Source organism: Gadus morhua, chromosome 4 (assembly GCF_902167405.1).
Source record: "Gadus morhua chromosome 4, gadMor3.0, whole genome shotgun sequence".
Classification (NCBI taxonomy): Eukaryota; Metazoa; Chordata; class Actinopteri; order Gadiformes; family Gadidae; genus Gadus; species Gadus morhua.
Genome location: NC_044051.1, coordinates 5,714,483 through 5,724,482, shown reverse-complemented (window position 1 = coordinate 5,724,482; position 10,000 = coordinate 5,714,483). Strand labels below are relative to the sequence as shown.

Sequence of the window (10,000 nt, the reverse complement as noted above, 5' to 3'; positions counted from 1 at the left end):
CTGTTTTGGGTGGCAGTAAGTGTATTATGTATAGATATAAAAATATATATATTGATAGGATGGTGAGGATGTGGTTAGCTGATATGAGCGGTTCTTTTATTTTTGCTGGAAGCGGGAGATCAAGATGTACGCTTTTGATAAATATCCGGCATAACAAATAATTTTACCCTGAAATTGTGTTACGGAAAATGTTCAGAAATTCGACCACATTTTTCTGGAGATAAGGATATAACCAAAAACAGTTATACGAATTTCAATGAACTAATTAATCGTATACATCACTACATGAGTAGGTAAAATAATTCAGCACTAAAAGTAAGAAAACCGCTCAGAGGTATTAACGTGTGTTTCTGTTAATTTCATCACCAAGGCAGAGCTAATTATCGCATGCCGCCATCTTAAACCTTCTTGGTTTCTTTCATATATTTCCTCATCGACCTAGACTTGTTGCAGGATTTACTTCAATGTTTGATGAAAGATATTGAAGATGGACAGGGAAATACAATGAAGCAAAAAAAAAAGTGATTTAAGAACTTTGGTCACCTCATCTCCTGTCGAATGATAGTCTTATCAATTATAATTAAAAAAAACTCACACATCCAGTGCAGTAACGCAAGGTTGTTAAGATAGAATAAAGGTCTGAATCAATCAGTGCAAATTAACCTGCCCTTCTGTGGGTAGAATCTTATTGCCCCTCATTCAACATGGTGCACAGGGAAAGTACTCCTTTTACTCAAGTTTACTGTATTTAAAGGTGCAGTGTGTAGGATTTAGTGAAATCTAGTGTTCAGGTTGCAGATTGCAACCAACTGAATGCATTTAGGGGAACCTAGCTCCATGCATACCCAGACACACATCTTCACACTCAACATGGGTATCTTCTGAGATCACAGGCCTTCATAGTAAACAGAAATTTTACGCTAAGTCACGGAGTGAAGAATGAGTCACACACTCAATAAGTACACAATAAAGCAATGAATAAGGTGAGGCATATGGAAGACAGCGATGATCCAAACCATAATACCAGCATGAGGCTGTTAATAAGCTGATAAGTGAATCCTCAAATAAATAACTCAGGAAAAAAGGAGATAAGAAAGCAAGTAATAAGTTGAGGCATGCAGGGCTGGGCTACGTCTCCGCTGCGATCTAAAAGCTCACCCGCAGAGGTGCGTTAGCTATCACCGTGAGTTTTCAGAACACCGAGAGTGTTCAAAACTTAAGAGAACAAAGCAAAAGGCTCACGAGGTCGAGGCACCTAGGATCCAAGGAACCAAGGATTCAAGGACTCTTGGAACCAGAATTCAACTAACCTATGCACCTTTGAACCTATGAATCAAGACATCTAGGAACCAATAACCTAGAAATCAAGGAACCAAGGAATCTAGGAACCAAGGAACCAATTTACCTAAGCGCCTAAAAGCCAAAGGAATCTAGGAACCCAGGAACCTAGGAACCAAGGAACCAGGAACCAACTAACTTAAGGACCTTTGAACCAATGAATCTAGGAAACAAGGAGAAAGACGGAAAACAGCCTTTCTGGAAAGAAAATAAACCGTCCATGATTGAGGAAATCCTTTCAGTAAATGTGGAACATTCCCGCATTGAAAGCGTTTCCTGGTCCCCCCCTGTCCCATGACTGTTACCCAAGAATCGGTTGATCCCTGGAGAACCCAGGGTAAACAAACAGGAAGACAAACACCATCTAGTAATCCCCTGACAGAACCATAAATAATAAATAAATAATAATAATAAAAAATAATAATACTTTTTTTTTTTCAATCCTATTTAAAATAATAATTAAAAATAATAAATAATAAATGAATCATAACTGTATCAAGATGACACAGGCTTATCTGGACCATTCGATCATAGATTGACTGTAGTAAATCAACACCATTGGGGTAATCGCAGGAGTACACAAGCTATTCCATGAGTTAGCCTTGAGTGACGTAGTTTATTATACGAAACAGCTGATAAACGTCATTGGTTCGATGTTTCCTGAGGCCAACACTCGATGAACCTTCTTCAGCTTGTGGTCCGACGTCACGTGTTTTTTTCTCCCCCCGACTAGTCCTTCATCCTCGTTGTCAAAGCACGACTCAATTTCCTCATAAGTTATACTCACGTCATCGGGAGACGAATTAGGGTGATCCGGTCACCTGACCTCTGCTCCTTCTCCCTTTAGGATCGACCCTAAATGAAGAAGAGTTTGCCGGCCCTAATATTAGTTTGTGAGTGTTGCCACCTGGGTCGTAGACTACTACCAAACTCCCTCTGACCAGATGTGTTGAGTAGAACCGTCCCTCCTGTCTCCAGGCATTCCCCACGCAGGTCAGTCTGCCCTTTTAGGAGGGCTGGAGAGATACCTGGGATTAATGGGTTGCGATATCTAATGAATGTCTACGCTGTTTATTGTGTGTGTGTGTGTGTGTGTGTGTGTGTGTGTTTGTGTGTGTGTGTGTACATGTGTATGTGTGTACATGCATGTGTGTGTGCTTGTTTGTGTGTACAGTGGTGTTACGGTGACGTATCTGTCCCAGGCCTTTATCGATGTACAACGTCTGTCTCAGGTGATAATGTTTCCCCCATGTTTGAGCAGAGAAGAACAAACATTCGACCCCTCATTAATAACACTGTGTGGTCACGTAGGCCTTCGGACTGCATTCCACATGGGAACACCCCTGGGAATGTTGTCAGGTGTTTTCCGGGTTCCTGTTCAATTTGAGGTGATGAATTCATCATATAACACCTTAGTGATAACAGAATCAAAGTCGGGAAGTAGATCAGGGAAATTAACTAGTAAGTCGAGAGATAATAACAGAGAGAGCGCAGAATAGATTTGATTGTCGTTCTGTTTATCGGGTGATAATATTGTGATTATAATGTTCTTATATGCCGAGGCATTAAGAAAATATCTCTCTCAATAAATAGAGAAATCTTAACTACATCAAAAACAAACACAAACAGACGGACAGTCTGTTTGTATGTCTGTCTGTCTGTGTTTGTTTGTTGGCAGTCCGTCTGTCCGCGACAGACGGACATAGAGACAACAAAGAGACAACAAAGTATTTATAACTCTTGGCTGGATGATGGGGGGATGGGTGTGTCTGCGTGTGTGTATGTGTGTGTGTGTGTGTATGTGTGTATGTGTGTATGTGCATGCATGTTTCTATGCATGCGTGTTTGCAAGCATGTGTGTGTGTGTGTGTGTGTGTGTGTATCTGCTTGTGCATGTACATGTGTTTGTGTATCGGTGTGCATGCGTGAGTATGCGTGCGTGTGCGTTCGTGCATGTGTGTGTGCCTTCTCTTCCAGAGGGGAACGTTGGTTGGTCCGTGTTTACGCCTCTTTTGTCCTCCTCTCAGCGCTCCACGCTAACACAAACAACAACAGTCGGGCGAAAGTCGCAACGGGAAACACACATTGTCCGGCCCCCCCCCCCCCCCCCCCCCGCCACATCCCCCCGCCCAGAGCTTCAGTCTGACCTGACTAATGAAACCATCAAGTACCAGGCACAACACATCTATTCTTGTCTATTGTTGAGCCGCTGGTGTTTATATTGTTAAGTCTACTCTGAAACAAACTCTCTAAAGGGCATGCCGGTTTGATCACTCACACGTAAACAAAGACAATCCAGGCCGGACCCCACGATAATCAATCATCACGCTTTATTTTTCATTAACACCTCAGCATGTATGTAATATCTGCATTCGGTGGATGTTTTTTTTTGCCGCATCCACCACGTCTTGCGCTGCCGTAAAGTGCGTACGTTCTAAGCAAGGGACGAGGCCCCCAGTGGGAGTCAATCCCGCAACCTCGGCAGGACTTTACCAGGGAAGCACTTACACGTAACAACACACAACACGCAACAACCTGAAGGCAGGCCTTTCCTGTCCTCGCAACACGAGTCAAACAGGAGCTTCCGTTGTCATTGACGAGTGTCCGCGACATTGTCCTGTTTATTCAGGGTAGTACCTCGGCACAAAGGTGCACACAGTGAGTAATGATATTCAACACACAACCTAATATTCAACACAAAGCGACTTAACGAGGAGAAGGCAAGGGGGGGGGGGGGGTTAAAGTCTGCTTGCTCAACAGTGCCTAGGTAAGGCTGCCTGACACTGGGGATCGAACCCGGAACCTTTCCCTAGGGAATTGCGCGCCGGAGCCACTAAACGCTCCGACCCCCTGAATAAGGTCAAAGGTCATAGGTGGAAGGTCAAAGGTCAGGCGTAACCTTAAACCAGGGGACTGGGGGCCTCTGAGGGGGGCCTGAGGGGTCCAGACCTCTGCAGAGACCGGGCCGAGGGGAGACCGGGTCCAGAGTAGTCCTCTCTCTGGAGATGGAAGACCTCCGGTCGGGTGTGTGCTAGTTTGAAAGCCCGTGGAACGCCTGTTAAAGCAATAACAACAACACAAATTATAATTATAACAACACCACGACTAACACGACTACTACTAAGACATATGTAATAATTAAACACTAAGAATATTAAGAACACTCTTAAAGTTGTGGACGGGGCATGAATGTGGTGTCAACTTGAGGAAGGACTTACTGTGTGTTGATTGTCAGAGGTCTCCATCAGGTCCTCATCCTTCTCAAACAGGCATGGGTCCTTGTTGTCTTGCAGTGCTGAAAGCTGAACACAAACAAACCAGCAAATAACACAACTTTAGATTCGTGACCCACACACACATTTTCTTGATTAAACCTACAATTAAGTTAATCTAATTGATCATTCTGGTTATGTCTTTTCAACTAATAAAGTTGGCTTTTGCATATGAGCAAAAGGCGATTCTGCTCATATGCTTGGATTGTTTATGTGAGAAACCTCCAAAAAAGGAAAGTTAAACTAATGCTATCGGCTGATTCGCACAATGACATTAATAAACAAAAGATTTCATACACATCACAATTATTTAATTAATGGTTGAATTATTCGTAATTTCGCCTCAGCAGGTAAAAATAAGGAGTTCCTTACCTGTTCGGAAATGACATCATGAGCAGGCGTCCTGGCCTGTGATTGGATGTGAAGGACGGCGTCATGGACAGAGACGAAGAGGAGGTCTTTGGTCACCACATCATCGAAGAAGACCATGGCCTCCAATTCCCTCAACACCTGATCTGTATCATGAGAGAGAGAGAGAGAGAGAGAGAGAGAGAGAGAGAGAGAGAGAGAGAGAGAGAGAGAGAGAGAGAGAGAGAGAGAGAGAGAGAGAGGAAGAGAGAGAGAGAGAGAGACAGGAAGAGAGAGAGAGACAGACAGGAAGAGAGAGAGAGACAGACAGAAAGAGAGAGAGCGAAAGAAAGAAAGATAGTGAGTGGGTAAATGAGTGAGTGAGTGAGTGAGTGAGTGAGTGAGTGAGTGAGTGAGTGAGTGGACACAATGACGGTGTTAGAATGTTTTAACATTCAATTGCAATTGGAATTAATGAGAAGAAGAAGAAGAAGAAGAAGAAGAAGAAGAAGAAGAAGAGAGAGAGAGAGAGAGAGAGAGAGAGAGAGAGAGAGAGAGAGAGAGAGAGAGAGAGAGAGAGACACACACACATTTAATCAACACATTTCACTTGTTAAACATAAGTTATATGATAGACAGTGTTACAACGGTCAAGGGAAAAAAATGATTTGTGAACATTGAAATATCCTTTATAAAAAAATAACGAACCAGGATAAGTGCATGACGATGAGGATGAGGATTTAAATTAAATAATTATTTCAGTACCGTGACAGCTTGTGACGTAAACTGTGACTCCGATGCGCAGGAACTCTTTGATGACCTGTAGAGAGAAAGAGAATGAAAGAGAGAGTAACAGACTCAATAAAATTCATTAAATTAATTTTAACATTTAGCATTTTCTAGCTTATCACTGCATTAACTCATGTTAACTAATGCTTATCACTGCATTAACTCACGTTAACTAATGCTTATCACTGCATTAACTCAAATTAACTGATGCTTATGACTGCATTAACTCATGTTAACTAATGCTTATGACTGCATTAACTCATGTTACCTAATGCTTATCACTGCATTAACTCATGTTAACTAATGCTTATCACTGCATTAACTCATGTTAACTAATGCTTATGACTGCATTAACTCCAGTTAACTAATGGTTGATTAAGGACCCCACAGTCAACAGCAGAAGCCCACCAGCCTGAGGCGATTGACAGCCACCACGTCCAGGAAGGACACGGCCGAGAAGTCCAGAACCAGGCTGTGGATGTCCACCCTGGGCACTGACACCTTGACGGGCAGCTCGGCCGTCCAATCCACGGGCACGTCAACCCTGTAGTCCCGCCCCCCGTCGTCGTGGTCACTCTGGAAGCCTTTGTTCTCCATGCCTGGGGATTGGTCCTCGGCGAGGACCAGGCCTGTCTGAAACCAATCACAGCAAGCACAACATCTATAAAATAATACCAATACGTCCAGCGCTAGTTGTGGACATCGTTGGCTCAAACCTGGTACCTTTTCCCAACGCAATGGTCCAAAACCAGAAATCCTACTCTATCCTGCAAGTACTGTCATTAAGGTGTTAAAACTGTCTCCAACTGTCAAGTAGCTCGGGGATGACCTCTCTTGAGAAAGCAACCACTTTTCTAAGCTTCTCCTAAAACCTCCAGTAGGCCTTCAAACAAACCAGAACCTTTCCAGGACACATGGTGGGTATCACTGCGGTCTTTCGACCAAAACCAACAACCACAACAAACAACATCTTGTAGTGGTTGGTGTTTCGTCTAGTGTGTTGCCTTGTGCCACCTCAGTGCATTTTAAATCGGTCATTTTAAATCGGACGTCTCACGACTGATTTAACTTTCATGTTTGGCAAAAGTTGCGAGTTCAGTTCTGACATCAGTGATCGGTACAGAGGATCATCAGACAAGTTTATCTGAGGGCACGCTCCAGTTCATGACATTTCCTCGGAGCGTTGAAGACAACAGCCCTTCAACAGCCAATCTTGGAGCGAGGAGGACATCCTCTGTGTATAGGGACGTAAACACTTTGAGGAGGAGAGCCGGGTGCCGGAATGCAGTGAGCACTTGTAGGAAGTGAGGAACCGAGTGCTTGTGTCGAGTAGCGGCGGGTAGCTTCGGCCTCAGGGGAGCGAGCGGGGTCTGCGACGGGGAGCCTGTACCTCTGTGGCCTTCAGCTGGCCCTTCCTGATGAGCTTGTGGATCTTCTTCAGTGCCTTGCTCCTCTTTTTGAACACTCTGACGGCGTCGAAGCCCACCTGTTTGGCCAGAAAACACATTTGTGTTTCAACATCATGGAACGGTTTTCGGACACGCGTGAAAGAGCAGTAAAAAAGGTGCTTCGAGCGATTTAGTCTGCCCTGTTGTTTATTAAGTTCATGATTCGGTCAGGCCTGTTGATTATTAAGTTCATAATTTTGTCTGCCCTGTTGATTATTAAGTTCATGATTTTGTCTGACCTGTCAATTATTAAGTTCATTCTGGTAAGGTAAACGACTAAATATAACATCGGCTAACAGACAGGAAGTCGATGCTAGCGACAGGAAGTCCCAGGCAATCTCGAAGATCTCAATCATGATGCTAGCTTCAACTTCCGGAGGAGGAAACGTAGATCTTGAATTCTAATTTTGTAAACACTTGACAATTGTCCCCATCCTGCGGGGGGGGGGAGAATCCACTCACGGCGGCCCGCAGGCGGTCCTTGAAGTAGTCGACGTTGGCGAAATAAACAGGGGAGCTGCACCTGAAGATCTTAATCCCGGGGATCTCTGAGATCTGATTGGGGGAGACGAGACTTCAGCTCAACATGGACCGACATGAAGCTCAAAAAGAGTGAAGTGCTTGAGTTTGAGCTTACATGTTTGTAGTCTTTCAAGTCCCTGTACAGGTTAGTGCCGGGAATATTCCCCAGAGTGGAGCATGCAGGGCTAAGATAAGAAGGATGAGCAACGGGTGAGGACCTACTGAGTGTTTTAGTGGTTCAATATGCAGCATGTCAGAGTTTCCACATCGGCAGCTCGTTCCAGCACACGGGGTGAAATGTTTCCGTCTGCATTTTAATTGTCTGCGTAGGGGATTTTATTTTGACAGGATAAAACCGCAGATGGCCTGATCTCTAGTCTGCGGCGAACATTGCACCCGTCCGATTGTAAAGAAACAATCTCGGCCTTATATGGCCGCTTATCTTATTTTAGCGATGGAACAGCAAAAGGTGTTTGATCGTAAAATAATTTAATCCCTCGGGCTTTCGCCAAACCTTGAGGTTGTATAATCACCGTAGTATTTCAATTTAATTAGTGAAAGTATCTCTGCGTGTTTGGCACTCCGTGGATGAGGTTTTATGGTTGAAGACCGGTTTTTGTGTCACCTAAACAAATCAAGGTGTTCCCATACGGCCGGCCTTCAAGTTGACCACGGGCACTTTGGGTTTCATTGGTTATAAATACGGAGCGAAAGAGGAAATAATATAAAAAAGGAAATACATGAACTTCTGTAAATCACGTCAGTGCACTCAGGTGTTTTTTAAAAGCCGTTGTAAATAAATTGGTCTCGACTTGACTTGCCCCCCCCCCCACACACACACACCCCCCACACACCTCTCAATAGTTGGTAACAGTTCTGGGTTCGAGGTTTGGGGATTCAAACCTGATTCCTACCGACTGAAATCAGTATCGTATCGTTATCGTATGGGACACACTCGAATCTTATGAATCTCTCTCGCTCTCTCTGTCTGTACGGAAAAAACGAAGGGTTGGGACCATACACTCACAACTGGGTTCTGACCACCACCGTGCCCAGTTGGAAGAGGAGGCCGACCAGTAGCCCCACGTCCAGTCCCAGGACCACGCAGGCACCGCAGGTGGACAGCCAGATGAACTGCAGGGAGACAGCATCGAGAGCATCTTCATCATCCTCATCATCATCATCCTCATCCAGGGAGACAGCATCGAGAGCATCGTCATCATCATCATCAACATCATCTTTCTCATCAGCATCATCTTCATCAACCCATTTGTCCACAAGACCCACATATGTCACGTAAGGAGAGACAGATCTGGCAAACTGGCACGTGACAGGAGAAAGACTGGTATGAGGGGCGTGACAAGTCTCACTGGTGCTTTATTGCGGTCACCATGGTAGCGATCGAGTCGAAACCAGTAAATGATATTATGGCCTCTGTTCTGATATTTGTTGGCGTCAAATAAAAGTGTGATTTTGAATTGGCAGTGCTAAAGTACTAAACAGATGTCACACAGCCTTCACAGAGTGTTGTTGTTTGTCAGCAGAATCCACCATTAGGATGAATTAAATCGTTGGACTTTGGCCCTTAAATATGTGACGTAAGGGAGCTTCATTTGATTCTTTGAAAATACCACTATCAAATTTGCTGTTGTTTTTGCCGTCGCTTGAAATCAATAGCCACAGAAAATAGGTATTAGTACGGCCTTATTATTACCACAAGCAATTTGACATTACGGCAGTCGAACATTGGGATAATCCAGGGGAAACTCGTCATGGCAACAGCATTGTCCTTTCACAGTGTACCGTGTGTTTCTATGAGTGACTCGCTGTAGGGTTGTACTCACACAGTCGGCCGGGCTCTGCCTCCATAGCTTGGGAACCTGGGTGACCTGCAGGAACATCCCTTTGAGGTTGGCGATAACGATGGCAGCCAGCACCGACTGTGAACCCAGGGCCAACCATGAGCTAATGTTAGCTAACGTCGAGAACACAAGGCCAGTGAGAAGTCGTTCATGAGCTAACGCTAGCTATCATGAGCCAATGTAAGCTAAAGTGAAGAACACAAGGCCAGTGAGAAGTCATTAATGAGCTAATGCTAGCTATCATGAGCCAATGTAAGCTAAAGTGAAGAACACAAGGCCAGTGAGAGGTCTTTCATGAGCTAATGCTAGCTATCACGAGCTAATGTTATCTAATGTTGTAAAACCAAGTTATTGAGTTATGAACACAATTATACGTTGGGCTGGCGTAAACTTTAGCAATTGTTTTATAAACTTGTAAAGA

The 10,000-nt window shown here is 44.2% G+C and overlaps 2 protein-coding genes across 2 annotated transcripts in view; both read right to left on the bottom strand.

Annotated features, from left to right (window-relative positions):
* LOC115542834 (chloride anion exchanger) overlaps positions 1–252 on the bottom strand; it is a 13,627-nt gene extending 13,375 nt beyond the window's left edge. The window contains exon 1 of the mRNA XM_030355286.1: positions 1–252. This exon is cut by the window's left edge and continues 263 nt beyond it. The gene's annotated coding sequence lies outside the window, so the exon portion shown is untranslated.
* Positions 253–3,651: 3,399 nt separating this feature from the next.
* slc26a4 (solute carrier family 26 member 4) overlaps positions 3,652–10,000 on the bottom strand; it is a 16,229-nt gene continuing 9,880 nt past the window's right edge. The window contains exons 12-21 of the mRNA XM_030355285.1: positions 9,562–9,657; positions 8,745–8,851; positions 7,833–7,902; positions 7,658–7,750; positions 7,138–7,233; positions 6,156–6,380; positions 5,724–5,778; positions 4,983–5,125; positions 4,557–4,640; positions 3,652–4,393 (exon numbers count right to left, since the gene is read on the bottom strand). Coding sequence (XP_030211145.1) covers positions 4,370–4,393; positions 4,557–4,640; positions 4,983–5,125; positions 5,724–5,778; positions 6,156–6,380; positions 7,138–7,233; positions 7,658–7,750; positions 7,833–7,902; positions 8,745–8,851; positions 9,562–9,657 — 993 coding nt within the window. The 3' untranslated portion in view covers positions 3,652–4,369. The remainder of the gene's footprint in view (positions 4,394–4,556; positions 4,641–4,982; positions 5,126–5,723; positions 5,779–6,155; positions 6,381–7,137; positions 7,234–7,657; positions 7,751–7,832; positions 7,903–8,744; positions 8,852–9,561; positions 9,658–10,000) is intronic.